At 27.6% G+C, this 25,546-nt stretch overlaps 1 protein-coding gene across 4 annotated transcripts; it reads right to left on the bottom strand.

Moving 5' to 3' along the window:
- Positions 1-1,620: 1,620 nt before the first annotated feature.
- LOC145183152 (ATP-binding cassette sub-family C member 10-like) lies at positions 1,621-24,013 on the bottom strand. Of its 4 annotated transcripts, none has more exons than XM_090074520.1 (31): positions 22,668-24,013; positions 22,002-22,091; positions 20,833-20,937; positions 20,169-20,285; positions 19,867-19,992; positions 19,629-19,714; positions 19,155-19,296; positions 18,804-18,966; positions 18,230-18,345; positions 17,078-17,170; positions 16,934-16,978; positions 16,591-16,695; positions 15,499-15,606; positions 15,052-15,158; positions 13,520-13,661; positions 13,261-13,303; positions 11,912-12,037; positions 11,534-11,664; positions 11,132-11,254; positions 11,008-11,043; positions 10,695-10,867; positions 10,452-10,612; positions 10,057-10,170; positions 9,104-9,252; positions 8,804-8,877; positions 8,651-8,708; positions 8,441-8,574; positions 2,478-2,623; positions 2,276-2,373; positions 2,036-2,148; positions 1,621-1,905 (listed from the first exon to the last, which is right to left on the bottom strand). In XM_090074520.1, the coding sequence occupies exons 1-31, from the start codon at positions 23,673-23,675 to the stop codon at positions 1,809-1,811; spliced, it is 4,329 nt and encodes a 1,442-aa protein (XP_089930646.1). In that variant the 5' UTR covers positions 23,676-24,013; the 3' UTR covers positions 1,621-1,808. The 4 variants fall into 4 exon arrangements, 3 of the variants coding, with proteins under 3 accessions (XP_089930646.1, XP_089930647.1, XP_089930649.1); XM_090074521.1 differs by having other exon boundaries at positions 19,652-19,714; positions 22,668-23,691; XR_016448322.1 differs by lacking the exons at positions 1,621-1,905; positions 2,036-2,148; positions 2,276-2,373; ... (4 more) ...; positions 9,104-9,252; positions 13,261-13,303.
- Between the last annotated feature and the right edge of the window lie 1,533 nt (positions 24,014-25,546).

The raw sequence follows: 25,546 nt of genomic DNA on the forward strand, positions 1-25,546 counted from the left end.
GGCCCTCCACTTATTCTAAAAATTGATAATATGAAAAATCTTTCTAATTAGTCTTTAACAATCTTACTGGTATGTTCTGGATCGTTGCCATGAATAAGAACATAACGTTTTGCAAGGAATCACTTTTCGGATGGTAATGCTTGATGTTCCACTTCATACCAGTAAGTTTCTTTCGTCATTATTTTTAAAGTAATATTAATTCTAAAAGAAACGTTTTTCGAATTCTTAAGTTAAAATTCATGCATAAAATATTCAGTATAAAAAAAAACAATTTTAACTAGAAGTGTTTATTAAAAATTGAATTCAAGTCTTCGGGACTTGACATGTTCATATCATAAATAGACATGGTATTGACAAAATGTCTAAACATGTTGTTCACGTAATAAAATAAATTTTAATATTTATGTAGATATTATACATAAGCAATTATTGTTTTTGAATTATATTCATGTTTTAAGTATAAATATGCAACCTTCTTCAGACGGAATGTCTGAGGAAGGTTGCAATGTAGTTGCAAAGAGAATCAATTTTTCATTATATTAATTTGTTATATTAGCATTTAAAGACGACAAAGAAAGACCCACAGTTGTCCACTTTTTTTACTTTTGACAAAAATGAAATATTACGTTTGAAGACTTCAGTAGTCTTTAATGCGAAACAATTTTAATTAACTTGCTAGTCTGATAACGGTTGTTTTTCTTCTGCATATTGTCAGAAGTAATAGGTGAGAACCAGATTATGATAAAAAGAACGCAAATATGAGACTGTGACGTTGGACGTCTATGGTCTTTCTCGCGTAGTCTTCGTTTGTATAACATAAATTTCTTTTACAAGTAATATAAAGCACTAATCAATATTATCTTTGTTAGCCTTTATGATTATATAGGATTACACTATAATTATAAAATTACTATCAATATGCTGTAGTTATTTCATATTTTACAAGTACAAAGGTTTTTAAAAATTATGGTGGGTCTAAGGCCCAAATTAGTCTTACTTTGGGTCATTGGTATAACTGCCCTTATACCCTAGTTACGCCACTGTATATAAGGAAGTAGCTTATAAAGGTCCTATATGCTGTTGTGTAGAACAATCTCGACCATCTGGTATGTTGGATACCAGTCCTATGTGGCTTCAAACATTGATTATTTGCTTTGTTTTCACAAAATCACATTTGAAAAAAAATCCTCTTGCTCTCACAAAACCAAATTTGAAAAGCAAAGTTTCAGTTCTTGTAAACAAGTAACAAAACAAAAGATTGTTACTTGTTTACAAAAACTTTGCATTTATAAAAATTGTTTTGAAATAACGGACAATTTATTAATTTACGCTGTTTACAACTATACGCTACTTCATTGTCATGGAGTAAGTAATCATATTTATTTGGATTTTGCTTAATTCACTTTTTCTGTGGTGCACTGTTAAAGTTCAATCTATCTTCGTATGCTTCTATAGTTAAGCTTCTACATTCTGAAGTATTAAACTGTTCACAGTGTTTTTTTAAATCGTTTAATTGCCGCCACTTTTTAACTTCAGTTTTTTCACAGCGAATATTGAACGTCTCTGGTTTTTTAATTCGTTTCGTTGTTTCCAAAATATGTTAAAAATGGAACAAAACATGAATATCATAAATATCAACTCACAAATCATAGACATCGTTTTAAATTAAATAAAAGTCAATTTAATGCAAATAACGCAAAGCACAAATCACTTATTTTGTTGCATAAATAAAAAGTTCTTTCTAAATATTAAAATTTATTGTTCGAAGTAAAACACTATAGATCTTCAACTATCTTCTTGAGACTGTATTAAGAGTATTGAATCGCAAGCTCACTAGGGCCGATTTCAGTAATAGTCCCGGCATCCATCACAAATATTCGATCGCAATTGCTGATAGTGTCCAGTCTAAAAACGTTTTTTCTTCATCATTAATCTTTTTTTAAATTCATTTTTTATTTAAGTAACTACAAACTGCCACAATATTACTAATAATAAGTGCATTGAAAACATGTTAGAGAACAATTGAAGTATTTACCTATGTGCTATGGTTAAGACTGTGCTAGCTTGAAATTCTGTAGTTAATGTCTTTTGAATAAGATGTTCAGTAGTGACATCAATATTAGATGTTGCTTCATCGATGCAAATAATCTGATCAAATAATTGAACCAAAATAAAATTTGCAGTTTTCATATCAAACATAATGCCTAAAGTAAATATATTGCGAGCCAAATATCTTGTCTTAGGTAAATTTATTGCAAGTCAAATGTCATTTTACCTTACAGTCTGCTAATAAAGCTCGAGCAAGACAAAATAACTGCTTTTGTCCACTGGATAGATTGCAACCACCTGAGCTCAATTCACTGTCCAAACCACCTTCAAAAATTCATAAACATAAAAAAGAAAAAAAAAAAAAAAAAAATGGCGCGACAAATTTCATATTTCAAACCCGCAGCTTCACAATTTAACAATTTACTTACCAAGCTTAACAACCTCGTCAAGCAAATGACATTTTTGCAAAACTGTGAAAAGTTTCATGGATGTATGTTGACCAAAAGGATCCAGATTATGACGTATAGTATCCTCAAAAAGAAACGGTTTTTGAGGCACGATTGCAATTTGAGATCTAGTATGTTAAGTAACAAATTAGTAATGAAGAAAAAATTGTTTGCACTCAAATATTATACAGATATATAAATTATTACAGTCTCAAAGATTATAGTACTCTAAAATAACTCATCTTTCTCCTTAAACTGAAACGAACAATAAAAAACTAAATTCATAACTTCATCTCTTTATAATAACTAGCTGATTAAAGGTAAAATTAATCAAAACAGCATTTTAATTTCATGACTTCCTCAAATCTTCAAATTAAATCTTCCGCTAAAAATTATTTGTTTTGAGCTTTAAGTAAGGAGAGTTTTTTAATTTCCTGATGTTTAGTAATTTAGACAATCTGTACAGACTAAATAACTTTTATGCAAGTAAATACTATTTTCCATGATATTCTAAATAAACATTTAATACTCCTCCTGCATACCACTTATTCAATTATTTTTTTTATTACCTTTTAAAGACTTCAATGTGTTACAAATAGCAAATAAAAATTTGCTCTGAGCAACAAACAATTTTTAAGTTGTTCCAGTTTACATTTTACACTTAAAGTAAGGGTGAGGGGGGGGGGCATTAGGACACTTTTTTAAAAAGACATTACAGATTTCGTACTGTTTGACAAAAACTTAAATTTTTTGCTGAAAAAGGTAATTGAGGTATTCGTTCTTCAAAAAAAAGCAAAGTCGAGCTTCAAATAAGTTATAGTTGTTTTTTTTTCTTAAAATCGAAGCTACCCATTGTCCAAAACTACCCCTCAAGAGGGGGTAGTTTAGGACAATGTTGGGGCAGTTTAGGAAATATAATAAGACAAGAAATGTTTCTTAAAACCTAATTTTTTCGTTTAGCAGTAATTATTAACAATAACAGAATCAACAGAATTATTAGGAGTAACATAATTATAAAGATCTCAAACCATTAATGAGTTTTCTTGTATATTCAAATAAACTAAAATGAAAATGCTTTTCAATCACATATCACTCTTATTAATAAAAAGATATTAATAACAAAAACAAAGAGTGTGAATATAAAATGGATGTAGATAAACATGAAATTCTTCTTTTTGTTTGAATTGAGAGAATTCATAACATTCAACCAAGTTTAAATGTAGAAAAATCAAATTTGAATATTATACCAGAACCTCTTGAAATACTTCCTACATTGTTTGGCATAGGAAGTTTAGCTAAGACTTCTGCAATTGGCACTGACCACTTATCTTGTATATCCAGGGCCGCCGAGAGGGGGGGGGGCCAAAGGGGCAGTTTGTCCCGGGCGGTAGATGTCGATGGGGCGCCAGATGCCAAAGTAAAATAAAAATAGTTTTTTTAATCTTAAAATGCCATAATTGAAATGTATATATTACTCGCGTTATATCATTATTTTCAATTCCTCGAAAAAATAACAAACTGTGAATACAATTTAGAAATAATTCTATTCAGAATTTAGAAAGTAATAGTAAATATTTTTCAACTCTTTACGATCAACTTATTTATGGTAATTCATGTTTAAGATTTATATTTAACTATTGAAATATTGATTCATGACATTAGCTTTTTGACATTGAGTTTATAATTTTTTGATGAGTTTGCGTAGTTGACTATGCTATTATTTTATTGATGCGTACGGTTATTTACAGTAACTGTTAATAATGAATCGTAAAAAACTTTCTGGAGCCCAAAATAGGGCATTGGCTTCCAAAAGGGTAAAAGAATGTGAAAAAAATAAACAAATGCTCCAAGAATTACGTTGATTTTACAAAGCTACTAATCAAAATACTGATTTGAAGGTGATTTAGTAGAAATATATCTATATATATTTATATAATTTTCGAAGCAATTTACGAATATTTTCGAAATTAATCATTTTTCACACAATGCCAATATCCGTTGCAGAGGGTGAAAGATCTTTTAGTAAACTTAAGATTATAAAAAACCATTTCAGAGCCACCATGGGACAAGAGCGACTTTCAAATCTTATGATGTTGTCTACTGAAAATGATCTCGCGAAATCATTGTCATATGATGAAGTAATTTATAATTTTGCCTCGAAAAAAGCTCAAAAATTTTATTTAAGTTAGGAATTGTTTATGCTGCGGTTAGTTAGCAAAAAATGAAATAAAGTTAAAGTAGCTATAAAGGCATAATGTACTTTTTTGCTTCTATGCTAAGTATATATATGAAGCGAAATCTATAAGGGCGCCAAAAAAGGTTTTGTCCCGGGCGGCTTGAAGGCTCTCGGCGGCCCTGTGTATATCAGGAAAGTAAAATATGTTAAATCCTACTTTTTTATTCAACAAACTAACAACCAAAATGTTTCAATTTATTTCTTCAATTCTGCAAACAAAAGCTAACATTGCATTGTTAACTGTTGAAGCACATTGGACTAAACAAAAATCACCATGATTTAATGCTTCTTTCTTCATTTTTTCTGTGTATACAACAGGCTTGTCTTTAAAACTTAAACTTATTTTATTTTACAAACAAGAATTACTTTTATTGTGCATACAGGTAGAGCTAGAGACTGCTGTTGCAGTAATTAATTTTTTTAGGGGGTTGATATGCTTGTTAAATATTTTCTGTTTTGTGTAAGTTATAGATTCTGTTTTTGGTGGTCTTTCTGGTGTGTCTGTTAAAATTCTTGATTTTCCTTTTTTTTCTGCCTCTTGAGGTTTTCTTTCTTGGAGGTGCTTTTGGATATTGTCTAATCATTTCAGGAGATAAAACTGGTGCAGATGGCTGTGACGGTTCATCAGTTGAGTTTTTATATGCATTAAGTGACTCATTATTTAACACAGTAGCTTCAAAAGTTTTTACTATAGAATGATCAATAACATTTAAAATTTTAAAACCTACGTAGCTTTTTTTATTGTTGTCATTATTAGTAGATTGATAAGAGATGTCATTAAGGCTTTGGTTTGTTACCTCTGAATAGTCGAAATCTTCATTTGTAGATGCATTTCTTGAAAAAGGAAAAATACCACATTTTTTGAACCCTGCAGTAATATTATTTGGTGTAAATGAGCTATTATATGCAGGGGTTACTACACTAGCTAAATCATGAACTGTTATAGTTCTTCCTGGGTGATTTAACAACCAGTCATTTTGAGATACAGAAAGTTTTTGTTTAAAAGGACCCAATACTGAAACACAAGAGGTTGAAGTCTATGTGTACAATGTGGTGGGAATGTAAGTAAAACAATTCCATTTTCTTTGCAAAATTTGATTGCATTAATAGTACAATGGCTTTTGTGGTTATCTAGTAATAAAATCTTGTTTTCTTTATTGCATTTTGAATGGAGCTTTAAATGTTCGAGCACTCTTATAAAAAGTTCTCCTGTCATCCATCCACTACTGGGGTTGTTAGCAAATCCAATACAACCATTAGGTCCTCCTATCAGCATACGCTCTTGAAATTTTGCTCTAGGATAAATAAAAGCTGGTGGTATGTTTCCAACTGCATTATTAATAACACACATAGTTACAAGCAGGGCTGTGGAGTCAGTAAGCTAAGACTTTATCATGGACCGACTCTGACTCCAACTCCTGACTCCTTCGTAAGTAACCAATTTGTAACAACAAATTTACTGTAGTAAAATGTTAACATTGGCTATTTCATCACTATGATACAAATAATCCAACCACTTAGTGCTTTAAATAATATTTATAAGAAAACAATTTCTGAACAAACAACTTTTCTGAACTCTTGTTATGCAATAAACTCTTATGCAGTCGCTAATAACATGAATTTGTCAAAATCATGTTTGAAATATTGTCAGTTGGACAGAAAGAACTCGTTCTTCTTTAAGTTCATAGTTCATTCTTTAAGAATCTTTTCTACTAAGACCTGGAGAAATTTGCTGGTGTGATTAGCTTTGGTGTCTTTTACTGTCTTGGTAACTGCTTCATTTTTTTCAAAAAAAAAAATTAAACATTAATTGCAAAATAGTTCACTCTGTTAAGAAACACAAAGCGTCCCTTGAGAGATTGATTAAGTTCTTCTTTTTGTTTAACAGCTTCTCCAATCACTAATTTTCTAATACTCTCTCTATCCAGAGAAACAAAGTTAATTGAATACTTACAGTCTTTCTAATGCAAAGTTAATTGAATACTTACAGTCTTTCTGTTTGAGGAGCAGCTCTTTGGTGCTTGGTAGGGGCAGGCCTATCTTTCTACTAAGAATATGCAGCACAGTATCAGACAATTTCAGTTGGAAGTTGGGGCATCATAAAGTTATCTAGTTTAAGGGATGGTAGAGGAGAGTGCAAGGGAGGTGATTTATGATTCTCAGTGATAATTAGCAAAATACCCTATTGCTTATCACTGTCTTAAAGGCCTTAAAATAACATGTCAAACTACTTGTCCTCCAGTTGTTGCAAACTGGATATCCTACAGTTTTCAGAGCATCCTAGGACTTGTAGTTTTGTAATAACTGGAGGGCTAGAGTTTGATACTTGTGCTTTAGACTGACAGAACATAAAATATTTTAATAACATCTATAAAATCCTTATGAAAATTATGAAACTTTGAAAGATTTTTTTTAAACTGTAGTTGGAGTTGGTACAATTTTTCCGAATCTCCAGCTCCAGCCAAAATGAGCTCTGACTCTGACTCCACAACTCCGACTCCACAGCCCTGTTTACAAGCTGCCCTCTTTCAGCTAAGATGCTTTGACCAACTTGCTTTTGACCACGCTGAGCTATGACATTTGGTGCCTACACAACAGTCATGACACTTATTTCATCTATGTTAAATATGCATTCTGGAGAATATTTCAAAATACAGAGTACTCTCTCTAAGTTGATTTGAAATTCATTCACATTTTGACGGTTAAAACTTGTTGCTCTTGATAGACTTGTATTTTCTGGTTTGCACAGAGAAAGCTTTTTGTGTCTTATCATAAATCCTTTCATCCATTCAATGACAGCAATTTTATTTCAGGACATTTTTTCAAAGCATTACTATATTCATATGCTAAAATTCTAGCATAGTAATAAGTTAAACCATAATTTATTTTTGATGATTTCAACATATAACTTTCTAACATAGCTTCTTCTACATTAGTAAATACTTGATTCACAGAATTATTGGTTGAAAAGTTATCACTTTTCCATTTTCTATTATTTCTGATCATTTTTATTCTGTTAGCTAACATACTTTTAGAGTACCCAAATACACCTGCAGCTTCTCTTAACTTCATTGTTTTATCAAAAACATGTTTAATTGTAATTTTTAAATTTTCCTTGCTTATAAATCTTTCACATTTCTTTTTAAAATTGCGAACTATTTTTAAACTTAGTATAATTTTATTTGAAGATAAGTTTGTTATGATCCGTGCAACACGTCCTAATGTGTCGCATGAAAATCATCCGATGCTACCTCAACCCTGATTTCAGGAAACATTCCACAATTTTTTTGTGAAGAATTTATATTTTATCGCTTAATTTTTTATTTACGTTGCAGAACACACCCCTTTCACTAAAAATGCAAGAAATAATTCCTTGGGTGGAGTAAATTTCTTTGTAAATCCTTACACTTAAGAATTAAAAAAATTAGAAAAAATATCAAAAACCACAAAATGTTTGTAGAAAAGCTACCTGACTGCCTTTGTAAAAGAAATCCTGTGACACTTACGTGTAAAAGTATTTTCAGTTGACGAATATATTTAACTTTGTTGAAGAGTTAGTATTTTTTGGATTATTCGCATTGTCCTAAACTATCCCTGTCCTAAACTATCCCTGTCCTAAACTGCCCCCCTCTCCCCTAATTCAAAACAATTGAAAAAAGAATGTAAAACACAAAAATAAAAGTATTTAAAAGAAAGAGTGGGAAAAAACCTTAGTCTAGATGTTGGAATATTACAAATATTAACACCATCAATCGAAATAGATCCACTGCTAAGCTCTGTAGTCTTGAACAATGCTGCAAACAAACTACTTTTTCCGGCTCCAGTGCGACCACAAATTCCAACCTAGTAAAATTTTAATGCATAAATGTGTTTTATACTTGAGTAAAAAATTAAAATGACATAAATAACTTGCTTGTACCTTCTCACCAGCATTTACAGTAAATGTGACATTATCTAATGAATTGAAAGCACACTCTCTAAAAATGAATCCAATAGAAAATATTGTAAATAAAGTAAAATAGTTACAAACGATGATTATTAATCGAAAATGATGAAGGAAATAGTTAGTTACCTGTATTTTAATGAGACGTTTTCAAAAGATATTGTACCAGACAAAATTGAAGAATTTTTAATACACTCGTCCTTCTATAGATGTTAAATTTTTCAAATTAAAATAGTATTTTAAGTCTATGAAAGTTAAGTGCTAAATTAATAATGAAAATTAATTATGAAAGCTATTTATGGAAAAACTAATCACTCTCATCACAAATTTGCTAAGTAATTTTTTGAAAAGAGGCTGTTTTTTAATTATTGTGAGCCTGATGCTACTCCTTTCTCATGAAAGTTAATTGTGAGAAATAAGAAAGTGTACCTTAATAAATTCTTCGTCAACTTCATCAATATATTCTGCTAATCTTTCCACAGAAACCATTTCTTTTTCAGTTTCAGTAAGTGATGTAACAAGGCCATTTAAACGATCAGTTAATGATAATGCATAAGATATTGCTAATCCTACAAGACCTAAAACATAAGTTTTAGCTGCAGCATGCAGTAATTTATTGTAGTACAATTGTTTTCAATAGCATCACCTCCTTAGCAACTTGAAACAATTTACACTTACTACCAATTTGCATATCTTAAATATAAAATACTTCCTTTCCCTTGTTAGTTTAATTTGAAAATCACATAAACTGGGAAAAAAAAGGGCATCATATATCCTACTAATAAATATTGATAGAAGTGGTTGTTAAATACATGTAAAATATGTAAAAATACATAAAATATAAAAATTAACAACTATTAACTCAGATTTATGATTAAATGCAAATTTTTACTAAATATAGTTATTCTCCCAATGCTATTTATAAATAGGGTTATTAACAATAAGATTGTTTTTATTTCTATTTTTTGTTATATATTTATTTATGTTTGTTTTAAATTTACTTTATAGTTTAAAACATTCATTTTTACCATAACTTAATAAAACCTCTACTTCAATTGTGATTTACTAAGTTGTATTTAATAGCAACACATTTTACTTAAGGTTTTTTTACTGTTATGTTTTACATAAAGATAAATCAATTCATGTTTAAGCCAAATAAATAAAAATTTATTATTAAAAATTTTTGGTTTGTGTTGTTTTAATAGGATTAAATGTTATTGAACTTTCTTAAACTTTAAAGCAAATTATTTAAAGAAAAAAAAAAATATTAAAATGTGTTAAAATTAGAAATATTTAAATATTATAATTTGAAAAAATTTTAAAAAGTTTTTTTATTCCAAACCATTACTTCAATGAAACTGTAAACCAAGAAAAAAACATACCAGGATCAATACTGCTTAAATGATGCTGAACTACAGATAATAATGCAACAAAAGTAACCATAGCAATACCAATTGCATTCAATCTCATTAGTAACCACTGTGATGCAACTAAACCTGTTTAATAACAAAAAATGAATAAAAATAATTTAAAAAATAACTTTAATGTTTTTAGCTAAAATTAAATCAGAGGTTCTGCTTTTCGTTTTTTTGTAAACTAATTAATGATACCTCAGCCAAACTTAAGTAAAAAATTTTAGCTCAGCTAAAATTAAAAAATTGATGTAATTTGAATGGTGTTGTGGTATAAAGTAGGAATTTTTTTTAGTTTCATTTTGAATCCCAGAAATGTAACTTAAAAATTGGCCGAAAAATAAATGTGACAAATTTATACAAACCAGCATAATTTGCTTGTTGGTTGGAGTCTAGAAACATTTTATTTTCTCCAATAAATCTGTCACAGTGCTTCAAAGCTCGTATAACAGTGATGCCAGACAATGTTTCAGAGAAATGCTCATATATTGGGGACAAGGTAACTGAACACAAACGCTTTAATTCCCTAAAAAAATATAATTTAATCAAATCTACAAATCAACTTCTAAAAAAAATCCTATAAATAAAAAGAACTGATAAATGCAAACCTAGATGTTTTTCTGTAATAAAGCTGAGTGTAGTAATACAATACTGCTAACGGTATGATAAGCAACGTAAACCATGGTACACCATAGCAGGTCACTGCTATTGTACCAATTAAACCAATAAAATTTGCAAAAAAAATGTTCATCATAAAAGGAAGATTGTCATCTATGGAGTACTAAAACCGATGCACAGAAGTCAGTCAGTAAAATAAAAAAATTCTAAGCAAACAAAACATTTTCACAAAAATAAAATGTCAAACTTTTCTTTTTTAAAGCTGGAAATAAGAATATTTTTAAATTATAAAAAAGAAAATACCATATCAGAAGAAAACCTATTGATGATTCTTCCTATCTAAAAAAAGGAAATCTTTTGATAATAAAAAAATTCTACTACTGGTATTTACTAATACTGCAGATTCCACTAAACACAATCAACCAACCGGTGTTTTATCGAAAAAAGCAAATGATTTCTTGATCATCACATTAAGCAACTTTTCATGCATCACTCTGGCAGCTTTAATACCAGCATATGCAAAAAGAAATGCCCTTGCAAAAGTTATCAACTAAAAAGAAAAAATATTTTAAATTCAAATCTGAATTGAAAAAGTTTAAAACTTTAAAGTTTTATTTAAAAAAAGCAAAAGTTTATACTTTTCAAAATGTAAGCATTTTAACATATCCTCTGAATAATAACTTTTTTTTTTAAATATTTCATTTTCAGCTGTTAGAATGGTAAAGAACTATATTAAGTAAAAAAAATTTAATAAGAATTTGAGTAAATGTAAATAATATTTAAAAGCAGTATGGAATAATTTTCTGACAAAATTAAGAAAATAACCTACTGAGTTACCAGCTCCAATTGCAGTATATATTTTTAAATAATACAAAGTAACATTAGACGTAATGTTTGAAGAACTTGATTGAACATTGCTAACCCAAAAAGATAACCACCAATCACTGAGATTTTTTGAAGCTAAATGCAAAAATATTGACATTAAATTAAAAAAAATAATGATAACAATGGAGATACAACCACATGGTATAAAACCAATAAAAAACCCAATTATTACACAGTTATACATTAAGTTTTGTTAAATTTTCAGATGAATTTACTCAATAAATAAACAGAGAAAAAAAAAATTTTAAATGGTTAAAAAAATTTTAAATGGTTAAAAAAATTATTTTTTAAAAGCAAACCTAATCATAATCGTCATAGTTACCTTGCATAAAAAAAAGAGATATTAAAACAGCTAAGGCTAACAAATGACCCACAGCTTTCCAATAACTCTTATAAACATTTGCAGATATTTCACCATGTAGTTTGTATTCATCTTCAACTAACTCATCTACATATATATAAAAGTAACAATTACGGCTTGTTATTAATATCGTTTAGCAGTAATGTAAATTTATGTTTAAAATTAAATGGGCACCCAAATTAGTCATGTATACTTTCCAACAACTTTTAATGTAAAAAGTAAAAAATTCTGAATACTAAAAACCTATACAACAATTGCATCTATCAAATAAACATTTAAAACATAAAATATGATATTAGTTAATTATAATATTTAAAAAATTAGGCTTGTATAATAGATAAACATTTTAGCTCCAACACTGTAAATTAAAGATTTTACTGTAATAAATTAAATATATTCATCATTTCTTCAAACATTTCATCATGACTTCTAACATTTTGGTATCACAAATTAAATATATTTTCATAAACTAAATACATTTTAAATTAAATATATTTTCATAAGAAAAATGTATTACATCATTTTGAATTAAAACTGGACAAAACAGAAAAATAGAAAAATGTAAACTTACTAAAAGGTATAAACAGATATTTGAAGCAATTACTAATTTTATTTGTGTTAGGTTTCTTAACTGTAAATAAAGCAGTTAAACTCAAGTATTAACAGCTTTGATAAAGTCACTAAGATAAAACTCAATATACTTTCCATTTGTAGAGTTAACTATTATGTATGAAGCAATACAAAAAATTATCTGCTAAGGTTTATCATACTCTTAATTTCAACACATTTCTTGGGTACTTTCTACAAATAATAAAGTTTGAGGGTGTGCAAAAAAAAAAAAAATTTTTTCTAAACATTTTTGAGGGCAAAAAAAGTTTTTTTTCTTCTAAAAATTCTGCAAAAGCAGTAAAAATATTTAATATAAAATTAAATAATTTTAAAAATTCAAAGATTATAATTAAAATATATTTAAAGCTGTAACCATTAAATTATTTTTAAACATTAAATCTACTTGAAAATGTGAAGCTAAAGAAGATAAACTTCACTTTTAAACGGTAGCAGATGCTGTGAGAAAAAACAGGCAAATGCAACAGCAAAACTATTATCAAAATAACAATAATCTGAGAATAAAAGACTTTTAGTAGAATGAAATATCAAATCAATTATACTTAAAATGGATTATAATAAAAAAATAAGGAAAGTGAATTCTTAACTATTATGAATTATAATTAGAAGATTTAATTTTTGTTTTAGCAACTGTTGCAAGATTTATACAAAAAAAAACTGATGAAAACTGCATAAATTACAACCTTGGGTCTTTAGCATCGAATCTCCTGTGGAAGTTGTATTAACCTAACAAACATTATGGTTAGTAGATTTGTTTTTATTAGTTATCATAATTCATTAGTTAAATTAAATATATACTACACACAAACAAAATATCATATAGTATGAAATCATGTAAATACATATTTTTTCTTTCATAAACAGTTATAGTAAGAAAATAGTAAATTTAGTAACAAAAAATTTACAAAAGTTGAATTCAAAACTATATTTATTTGAAATTACCTCAACATCTTGTGATTTAACAGTGATATTCACTTCCTTTAGCATATTTGCAGGAATATCAACTTTTGAAATGCAGCCATTTTTCATCAAAACAATAAGATCTGCATTCTGAAGAAACTTTGTTTGATGAGTGACAAGGATTCTAAAATAATTATATTTACTGTTTCGTATTAAGTTATTATTGTAATGAGTGACAAGTATTCTAAAGCAACTGTATTTATTGTTGTGTAGCAGTAGAACAAAGAATCTGAATACTGATCACACTTTGCCATCATAATTATTATCACAATTATTTTAAATGCCAAAATATTTCTGACATTTTGGGGGAAAATACTCTCAGGCAATTGTGTGTTGAGCGACCAACTTGGTAAAGCCATATGCTAGATAATAAATATTTGCTTAAAATTTTAAAAAATCCATATTTAAAATCTTTATCAATAAATAATGAATTTAAATTTGTTACAATGAAGCAAAAAAAAACAACAAAAAAACAGTATGTCATTCTTCTTGGAAAGTTCAAAAAAATGTCACAATGAAAAATAAAGTACAAGAAAAACATAAGTTAAAACAATTTTATTTTAAGGGTTTTGTTTCCATGATTCTAAAAGTTTCTTTTTCAACTTTTCCATTTCTTGACAATATTCATCACACTTTAAGAGGTCTTTTCTTAATGGAATGTGCTCAACACAGTTTCTGGAACGACCATTAACTTTGTTGATACAATTAAGATCTGAATGACTATTAAATGGAGCTTTAAAAGTATTTTGAAGAGAAAGTTTCCTTAAGGAATTAATATTGAGCATTTTGGCAACATTAGAATCCCTGTTGAGTAATGGAGTGAAAGCAATTTGTGCAGGAAAATTATTTTTTCTGCCAATATTGTCTTCACCATTTTTCTGAAATACCTTGTACCCAGGTAGCTGGTATTGATGATTTTTTGAGAAAACACGTGAATTGCAACAAACCAGCAAAAGAAAATCTAGCCACAAAAAACTAGTCATCTCTTTATTTCAAATGACTAAGTCTTACAAGTAAAAAATATAAATCTGGCCTCCAATTTATACTGATGTGTCATCTCTTTGATCCAAAAGACACAATTAATTATACTTAATAAGAAAATACAAAAGATATTAAAATATTTACTTTTCAAATAAAAAAACATGAACTTTGATTTTCAACAAGAATTATGAACAAATAGAAAATACAAAAATCTTTATTTGGTTTGGATTCAAAATTTTCTTCTCACCATCTGTCTGTTAGCAAGAATCACACATGAAAATGTTGTTTTTTTAAAAAAAGAATCTTTATGCAAATTTATGCCATAATTTCTATTTAAAAAATCAAAAGTCAAAAGCTACAAATATATTTAACAACAGATTGATTTAGTTAAACAAGTCTATTTTTAAACATGCTGGTTCTTTCTCCATTTTTTTAAAAAAGAAGAAAGAACCAGCATGTTAAATGCTCTTACAAAAAAATAAAAGACTTTTCTTTTCAATTTTATAAGATTTTAGTTTTAATGAAAAACTTACCTTGTTTTATCTTTAAGTAAACCCATAATGCAATTGTTGAAAATATGTGAAGCCACATGAGTATCCACTGCTGATAAAGGGCTATCCAGTAAATAGATAGATTTGTTCTAGAAGAAATGTTCAAACAACTGTTTTCAAAATTGTTATTTTATTTTATACTGTACAAATGTTTTTAATACCACAACTGAACAAAAATTTTTTCTCAACTGCAGAAAAAATTGACTTTATTTAGCAAAGTTTTATAAAACATTAAAAATCTTATCATCTTAATGATTTTCTATTTTTGTCAAATTTAAAGGACTTTTTTTTTAACTTATAAAACAAAAAGTGATTTTTTTTTTTTTCATATTTGCTTTTTTTATCTTTCTTACATAACAAACATTGTCTTTTTTTATGAATAAATATAGCAATAATGTTTTTAAGCAAAGGAACTTATATAAAATTTACCTGATACACTGCTCTTGCTAGGGAAACTCTAGCTTGTTGTCCACCACTTAAAGTTACACCATTTTCACCTACATAGGTGTGATCACCTGCTGGCATTTGCATGAAATCCTAAAAATCATTTTAAATTAAAGTTTTGAAATAAAAAATGCTCTTTTACTAATTTTAAAAATGCAACATAAGTTTAAACTTCCTCAATGAGTTTATAAAAAAAAAAAAAAAAAAAAATATTTAAAATAAATTTAGAAATTACATTTATAAAATGGGCTTATTTACTTGATACTATATTTTTTATTTAATGCTTTAAGTATTTATACATTTTAGCCTACTGATATATTCCAACTATGTTGAAGTGGAGTTCAAATATCATACAGCATGAAGTATGTTTAAACACAATTAGAAAAATTTAGCTAATTTAATTTCATGTTCAACAAGGAAAATTTAAATTAAATGAAAATTGTTTTAATGTTATTTAAATGAACATTAAACTCCAAAGTTAAATGTGATCAAACTCTAAAATGAAAAGTTATATTTGCACATTATTACCTAAATATTTTACAGTTTCTTTTTCAATTGTTTACTTGATGATCACCATCATAGTATTACTTTTATAGTGAACCACATTCTATTGCAGATGCTATGATCATAACTTACAGTACCCCTAGCCTGTAGCACTGATTAATTTTTTATCTGATATTTTTATTCAAATCTGCATGCAATGTAGAAAGCTTATTCATTGTAGAAAGCTTAAATCTCAAAAGACTAAGATAACGTTTTATTTTTTAGGTTGCATCTAAATTTATTGAAATAAACTACAACTCATTTTATAATTATTTTGAACTTAAGAGAAATTAAAGGGACTCATGTAAGTAAGTTTTTACTCTGCTTAAAAAAAGTGGTAAATTTCAAATCCATGACAATTATGACACGCTTTTGAAATTTTCTTAACATAACATTTAAACTTTAACTAATTGCTTAGTCAAAAAAATATATATAAACTTGTATATTTTTTTAAAACTACTTTATGTTATTTAAGTATTGAAAGGTTTTAACTTGATATCTGAAAAGAAATTTATTTAAAAAAACTTCTTTTACCTCAACCAATGCACATGCAAAAATAACCTTTTCATAAAAAACAGAATCAAAATCGTTCCCAAACAAGATATTATCTCTGATTGTACCTTGTTGTATCCAGGTTTCCTTAAATTAATAAAGCTCACATGAAATAAACTTTTGCAAGTACCTAAATGCTCAACTTAAAAACAAATGTTAATTTTAAGAGAAAAGGACCAAAATTAATTCAAAGAAATGGTGGATATAGAATTACAGCACTGAGCTGATAACTTAATTATAAAAAATATTAAATGCAAATTAAGTAAATGAGATGGTTTAAACTTAGAGATTTATTTGTAGTTCTAGTGAAAACTTTCATACATACCTGAGAAACTAGACCAAATCCTTTTACATCATCAGAGAGGTACACCTTTCGTAATTAAAAAATTTAAATGACCATTATGCATTAGTAATGCAACTAACAACATAAAGCTTAATCTGAAAAACCTAAAAAATTATTGTTGCATACATAACCACTGTGTTTACTAAGTTCAGAGCAGATTGCAGATAGTAACAAACTTTTGCCACTTCCAACCTGACCAACAATACCAACAAAGCTTCCCTGAATTAATTATAAGTCTATAAATTAAGTTTTGAAATTGAGGCTTACAGAACAAAGAACACCTAGAATATTTATTCTATTTCATACAAAGCTAAAGAAAAAACATTTAAAAACTTCAGTGTCTTTAAATTTTATTCTATAAATTTTTTAAACTCTAAAATAAATATAACTAGAGTAGTAACTAGAGTAGATTAAACATAAGTAACGCCTTCTTTTGATATCAAAAACAATTATCAGGTTACAAGACAGAACAGAAAAAAATTTATTTAAACAATGTAAATGTTGTTTTTGATTACTTCATGTCATTACTAAACTTTTACATTAAATTTCAATATCTATTTGGAAAATTAATTGAAATTTACATAAAAAATCATCAAAAAATTTGCATTAAGAAAAAGATGAGTTTAAGAATCTGTGCAAACCACTACTTTTAAAAAGTTAGAAACAATTAGCAATACAATCTCTAATTTGAGAAATTAAACAAAAACTAAAGCAGATGCCAAAAAGCAGATTATACACATAATTTATATTATTCTAACTACAAACAAACTATCACTTCAATTCATTAATATTCAATACTAAAAACTCTAAATTGACAGTACTGAGAAACAACATTCCTATACGGAGAGAACGATGCAGCTGCTGAAGGAGGTCATATTGAATAATGTTTCCATTCTAAGTTTAATTTTATTGAAAAAAGAACTTTTTATGAAATTTATGGTTTCATAAACATAAAACAAGCATTAGAGCATTACTTACCATTACTTACCGTTATTTACCATTATTTTCCATTTCTGTTGCAACACTTGTTATTTGCTATTCAAATTGTTACAACAATTTTTCTTTGCAAAAATATTACTTTGTTTATTTACCTTGAAAAAAAAAACACTTGGAAAAAAAATTTGTGAAGTTTATAAATTCTATAAACTTGACCCCCAAAAAACAGCTGCTGCATCCTGTTGCTTTTTACTCATTAATCAATTTTCAAAGGTTTTACAGACCAATAAAATATTTTAAGCATTTGGACAAATGATTTGGTAATACATAATAAAATCAGACCTTTTTGATTTTAAGATTTATATTCCTGAGAAGAAGTTCTTCACTTGCTTCATGTGTTTTATCTGGAGAACTTAATGTAAATGATGAATTCTTCATCTCAATAATATTGTTGCTATCTGAAAGAAGAACCATGCATAAACATTAAAATACCACGTGGAAATTATTGATTAATGAAAAAGTTACAAGAAGATATTTCTTTAACTGTTAATAAAACATTAGTTATAAAAAAGAAAAAGATTATCAAATTACTAAAAATTTAGAAACTTATCAGCATCATATCACAACAAAAGATTTGTTTGTTTGACAGAGGAATTGGGCTTGATTTATTTCAGGAGGATTTTTATGAGTAAAAGTGCTGATACTTAAATGGAGGTAAACACAACCTTACATATTTACAATTTAAAGAAGCATAAACTTGAAGGATATAATTCCTATTATGTGAAAAATGATAAATGATATATTTTTAGATTATCAAAATAAGTTTTTCATGGCAACATCTTTAAATGCAAATGAACTTCATGTTACAGCAAATAAAGTTAAACAACCATTTCATAAGATTCTCACAAAAAATTACCTTTGCGTAATACATAGTAGTCATCAGCTTTTATTTCTGGTTGTTTAATATAATCTTCTATTCGTCTCAATGAGATCCAAGCTTCCATCAGCCCATTTAAAACCCATGGAAATGCATTCAAAGGAGCAATTAACATGTTAAACAGGGCAATACTGGTGAACACCTAAAATCCACATAAAGCTTTAACAGCAACAATTAAAGTAATAGACTCCTTTAACTTTAAAATAATAGACTCCAAAAAGACAATGTTAAACTTTTTAAGAGCATTTTTTTTGGGCATTTTAAATCCAGATAGAATGGCTTAAACCTAAACAAAGGGATTCTAAAGCTTAGCATGATTAAAATGTTTACTTTTGCAGCTGTTAGATTTCCACCCATGCTGATATATGTAGCAAAAGTTATAATGGAAATTATTACAGGTGTCGCAGCCCAAAAATAAACACATAATGCATCCAAGTATTTTCTTTTCATTACAAACTTAAGTTCATCACATCTAAAATAATTTAAACTTGTTACATAAAAAAATGAAGTATGTTCTAGAAAAAATTATGTTTACACCAAAAATCTATTTTATTTTTTCTACATAGTTCTAATGAAAGCAACTAATGTGCAATTGCTATGAAATTCTTTACAACGACTAACTTAATTCAACTATTATTCTAAACAAAAAATACCACAAATAAAAGGAAATATTAATAACGCAGACCAGAGCCATCAAGAAAAACACTTAGGAGATAATTAGAAAGAAATTATGCAAACTTTAAGAAGTTATACTTTAAGAAATTAGTTAAGAAATTATGTAAAGCAACATTTTAAAAATATTACCTTGCTTTTGTGATTTTACTTACAAAGAATTCTTCCCACACATTAAGCTTAATAGTGCGAATCCCATTAAAGACTTCATTCACAATCTAAAGTTTGGTCAATGCAAAAGTAATTCAATTGTCAATTTAAATTTTTGTATGTCACAAATTTAGTTTAAAAAACATTGTTTAATATACTACCATCACATGGTTTAACTTATTGCTGTATCATTTTTATTTTTTGTACTTTTAGTTTTTACCTTAACTCTTTGATCTTTTTCTCTCATGAGACCCTTTGATAAACTGCCAATTTTATTTGCAATCCACTTGTTGATTGGGATCAAAAGGATAATAAAAGACAAACCTGACAAAAAAGCTATTCCAACCTTGAAATATAAAGTTGTTTTAATGTATAATTTCTGCATTCATTGATTCCAAATAACAGAAAAATTTTAAAATTTTGTAATCATTAGAAATTAGCCACATCATTTACAAGATTAACAATAAACAATTGATAAAACTTGAAAAAAAAAAATCTTTTAAAAGAAGAACAAATGAAAACCTGTTGATATAAAAAGTACAGACAAATTGCTATTTGAAATGGTAGACTCCAAAATTCGTGAAAACTTTGGCAGAAATTCACTACACAGTCAGTATCAGTACTCATGAAGTTCATTATCTGTAATGTAATGAACCAATACTTTAATTATTTAAAAAGAGGTTTCTATGATAACATACTTAAGCATAACTATTAGCAGTAAGCTGTTTAGTTTTATCAAAACTAAGCTCAAAACTGTAGGGTTGATAAATCAGTTAAAAAAACTTGACTAGAAGGGCATAAATCAAAAATTGATCATAAAGGAATTATATAAATTTACAATAGATTTTAACTTTTTATTGTTAAGAAAAAACAAAAATCCATTTTCTTTCTTTCATAATGTATGTATGTATGTATGTATGTATGTATGTATGTATGTATGTATGTATGTATGTATGTATGTATGTATGTATGTATGTATGTATGTATGTATGTATGTATGTATGTATGTGTGTGTGTGTGTATGTATGTATGTATGTATGTATGTATGTATGTATGTATGTATGTATGTATGTATGTATGTATGTATGTACTTTTAATCTTTTCTTTGGATTCAAAGAAAAGAGTAAAAGTAACAAAAGAAACACCAAAAAGAAAAATATTTCTTTTTTATTTAAAAACACTTTACCTGGCCTCTTGAATAAGAAGTTAAAGAGGTTTTGCTAGTATGCAAAGTCTTTTTATAAATTGTTGATATTAAAGCAGATCGAAACATCATTCCAACCTTTTGTATCTAAATTTTCAAAAATATTACAAATGTATCAAAAAAGTTTTCTGAACACATTTATAAATGAATTTTAGTATACATGGTTTACTTGTAAAACAATCTAAAACATTTTTTGTAAGAAATGGTCATAGAATACAGTTTTATGGAGAATTTAATAACACAATATGATGCAACAATTCTTAGAATAAACCAATCAAAATAATCATTAGCATCAAAAATAAAAACAACAATCTTTACTAAAGTTAGTTTTAGAGTTTTTTAATCTCTGTCTAAATTTGTAAGCTAGAAGGTTTACAAGTAAGATAACTATATATTTCTATGTTAATTTAGTATTTATTTATTAGTTTCATGGTGTCAAAAATATTTATCTCTTTCTATTAAAAAATAAAGCAGAACAGAAGCAAAATAAAGTATTACATACACACACAAACTATATGCATATTTAAAAAGTTATATTTTATAATATGGGTAGAGTTGTTTGAAAAATCTCTAAATCTATCATATCTTTGTACAATGAGCTCTCAGACTATTTTTTAACTTTTTAAGCTAAAAGCACAAAATAACTCCAAGCTGCTCTTGTATCAAAAAACCTTTATCAGCACATCATGATGCCTCAAATAAAGATCAACTTTTACTACCTCTGAAATTTTTTTCTTTTTTCTTATCTCCCTGAAAAAGTCTAAGAAAACTAAAATGCACAGACAACTTCAAATTTAGCTAGGAATTAGAAACGAAGACTTAAAAGAGCTGAGAGAAGAGAAAAAAGCCTTTTAATACAATTTCCTGTTCACTTCCAAAGTCTAAATTTTGAAAAAAAAACCCAAGCATTACTAATAATTTCAACATCTTGAAAACAGCTTTGAACTATTGCTTAAAACTTTACGCACAATCTATTTAAATTTTTACTAAAGAAAAACAAAATCAGAGAAAAATCTGAGAAGCCAAGTTGTAAACTCTTGGATGATTTTGCTTGCAATTACCTAAACATTTATTCTTAAAATAAAACTTGTATACACATATAATATGAAAATAAACACAAGAACTCTTGAAATAATAAAATAATTACTTACTTGGAATCGATAATGCAGAAATAAAATAAATGAAACCACTTTTGTTAAAAACAATGCTAGTGCTAAGTAATAACCATGAGACATTTTCTCCTAAAATCAATTTTAAAAACTCAAGATTGAAATAACAAAAAAAGTTATTTTTATTAAGCATATATCTGAGTGCTTTACACTAAATGTTTTAAAAATGAGGCAGAGGGGTATCTATCTTGGATATATCAATTCTAGGCAACTCAAATATGGTAAAATATGCTTTTTTGGTCATTTGGATATTATATTGTTTCTATTGGTTTATTTTATGGTTATAAGGTTTTATAATGAGCCTTTTTTACCTTTTTTATGACTAAACAAACTAATAGTAATCAATACCAATTATGAAAAGATACATGGAATATTTTTAACAATTAATACTTATACTTGACTAGTTGATTTTGCATGCTACATCTTTACTCAATCACCTTAACTGCCAATAGTAATTCAGAATCAAAAGATTTTTTTACACAATTCTTTTAATTTGTCTTATTTGCTTAATGAGATTTTCTAACTTCCTCTAAACCAAGTAAAATAAACCCTATTAAAAATCCAAATGAAAGACTGACCCTACACAAGCGTTATTTAATAAAGTAAAACAGAAAACCATTATTTTTACTTATAAAGTTGCACTCATACCTCCTTATTTTCAATGAAGTTCACCAAATAATTTAAAATCACAGGACCAGCAAACCCCAGAATATCACACAAAAACTTTAGTATTCCTAAACTGTAGTAAAAGCATCCAAAACTGCTTTGCAAGGCTTTAAAAACTGTAAATGAATCTTTATTTTTACTTGAGTGCTTACTCAAATTTCTTTCAAAGTTATCCTCCAAAGTTCCTAATTGCAAATCATCAGGTAATATGAAGAGGCAGTCTGGTCTTTTTAATTGCTTGCGAAAACCTTTTAACAAGAGTTTATTGACCCAGCAGAAGAAAAAAAAAGACAAGCAATTTCCATATAACTGAGCTTTACCAAGATAGATATCTTGATCTTTTAGCTCTAAGTCATAATCCCCCTTGTCATCTTCAACCAGTAAATTTTCAACCATCCCTGAGTAGCACCTATGGTCATTTTTTGTACAGGCAATTTTTAAACAAGATATTAAGAATAAGAAGTGCAACAAAAATTGTATGCAACTTCCAATATGATTTAAAATAATTGCACCGTTGCTATTTATCATCTGTATGATTGTATAGTGTAACTGCATTGCAGAGCTTGTAAACACAAAAAGAAATGAACAGCATACAACATTGTTCCTCTGCTTCATGTTTATAATATTTAAACTTTTGAAATGAAGTAACAAACAAGTAAACCAAGCTATTATTGACATACACTTAACCATTACATAAGCTCCTGAACAATATTCTTGATGTGTGACATATGATAATATCAGTTCAATGATGCTCAGTATATTCTGGCTCATAGCAATAACCACTATTAACCAAAAGACATAATCTTTTTGTTTCTGGGATTGAAAATTTCTTGACTTTCCATAAAGGTAGCCACATGCAATAGCAAATATAGTCAGTGACCCAGTTTCAACTGAAATCCAAAGAAAGCACTGAGTAAACGAGTTCAACTTCCAATCCCATGGACTAAATGTTTCATTTAAAGGTAAATTGCAAAAGGTTTTAATACTCATTGAAACAATTTTTCCTGAAATGAATTTTAATAAATATAAAGTTGGTAAAACAATTGATATTTGGAACTTAGGTGCAGCACGACCATACTTAGTAAAAAAAAACCCACTTTTTGAGTTTTATTTAGGCTTACGCGGGGAAAATTTTGGCAAACTCGGACGTTTTATTTTTTAAATTAAAATTCAAACATTGCTGAGTTTGATGACATGAAGAAATAAGTAATTTTAACTTTAAAAAGTACACGTAAAAAGTGTCAATCAGGGAGAGTTATAAGCATTTAAAGCCTATTTATTAAAACTTTCTTTTCGGTTTATTATTGAATGGCGCTCCATCTTCCTACACCGATAACACGCACAATTTTCCTTATTCAGTACACGCGCCGTACCACATTCTTTTGTCGTTGATCTCCTTCCTTAGGCATCAAACAAAGATTCGCGGAATTTAATATTAAAGTCTTTTAATTTCCAAGTAAATTTAGACTTTTTTCTCTAAGGTCCTGGTAAACTAAAACACTCAGTGATTCTAGCTAACAATCCAGTCAAGCCGTTTTTCGTTTGAATTTATTCTGCAAAAATTTAGGAAAGTAAATAATTATTAAAACCAGGAAGACTTGAAAAAATGAAAATTTTTTGTTATTTATATATAACTTTTTCCTTATTTGCAAAAACTTTTTATAAAGTTCATATATATATATATATATATATATATATATATATATATATATATATATATATATATATATATATATATATATATATATATATATATATATATATGAACTTTATAAAAGGTTTACCAGGAAAGTATGGTAACAATAAACATTATTTTCCGTTAGAATTTAACACTCAACCCTGCGGATGCTGCCAAGAAAAGAAAAGACTGCAAAACTATATGGGTTCAAGAACAAGTGACCACAGTGCAAATCATTATCATTTGAAGTTCAAATAATAACTGGAAGTTAGGGGACTGATATAAAGGAAAGCCTAAAAAATAAATGACCTAAAATGTGTTTTCTTCTAGAAATCAAACAATACAAAAAGAAGAAAAAGATTCCTCATGAAGTATAGACATCGCAAAGAATATAGGAACTATAAGTATTTATAAACTAAAAACATTTATAATTTGATTTGAAAGACGACGGCTGATCCTAGCTTGTTAAATATACTCAGGGATTGGGAAATATCTGCAAATTTTGCTAAATCTCTAAATCTTTGGAAACAGAGAGAATTTTTTAAGCACATCTTACTTTATATAACAAATATAACAAAAATACATTAAAATAAGTGCCTTATTTTAATGTATTTTTGTTATTTTCTCAGTAAATCTAATGACAACAACTGAAGTGGAAGTTCTGAAGAGATATCTGTAGAATTTACGCTTTAGTTAATGCATTTCGGACTTTGATGTACAGTGAAGAAAAAAAAAAGTTCAACTACTTATTGTACAACTGGTTAGTTAAGAGTAGTACAATTTCGGCTGTGGATATCGTTCACTGCCGGAAGTTTGTACTGCTCTAATTATACTTTTGACGTTGCAACAGTTGCAGCAGTGTCAATAGCTGAAAGATCGTTTTCTAAACTTTAGTTTACAAAAGATTATCTTTTCAATTCTATGAGTCAAGAAAATTTGAGTTCGCCATATTAAAGCCTTCCGAGAAGTGTTACGAATGTAACGGTTGACCGATTTACAAAATGTAGTGATAAAGTGTAGCCTCAAATACTTTTCTTAAGAATGCGATTTTTCATTTACTGTAATAAATCAAATTTGTACTTTTGAAATAAAAATTTTTTATATCGTTTATATTATTTAACACATTTTATTGATATTCAAAACACGTTTGACGTAAAAATTTGTAGTAATATAAAAAGGCAAT

This window comes from Hydra viridissima, unplaced genomic scaffold (genome assembly GCF_058129835.1).
Source record: "Hydra viridissima isolate aposymbiotic clone 2 unplaced genomic scaffold, HvirCarnegie_v1 scaffold_17, whole genome shotgun sequence".
NCBI lineage: Eukaryota > Metazoa > Cnidaria > Hydrozoa > Anthoathecata > Hydridae > Hydra > Hydra viridissima.

Coding starts and splice junctions, on each gene's coding strand:
- LOC145183152 (XM_090074520.1), bottom strand. CDS start 23,675: ATGAGTATTAAAACCTTTTGCAATTTACCTTTAAATGAAACATTTAGT. Junction 19,993..20,168: donor TGTACTTTTTATATCAACAG/GTTTTCATTTGT, acceptor TTATATTTCAAG/GTTGGAATAGCTTTTTTGTC. Junction 2,374..2,477: donor TGACGAGGTTGTTAAGCTTG/GTAAGTAAATTG, acceptor GAATTTTTGAAG/GTGGTTTGGACAGTGAATTG.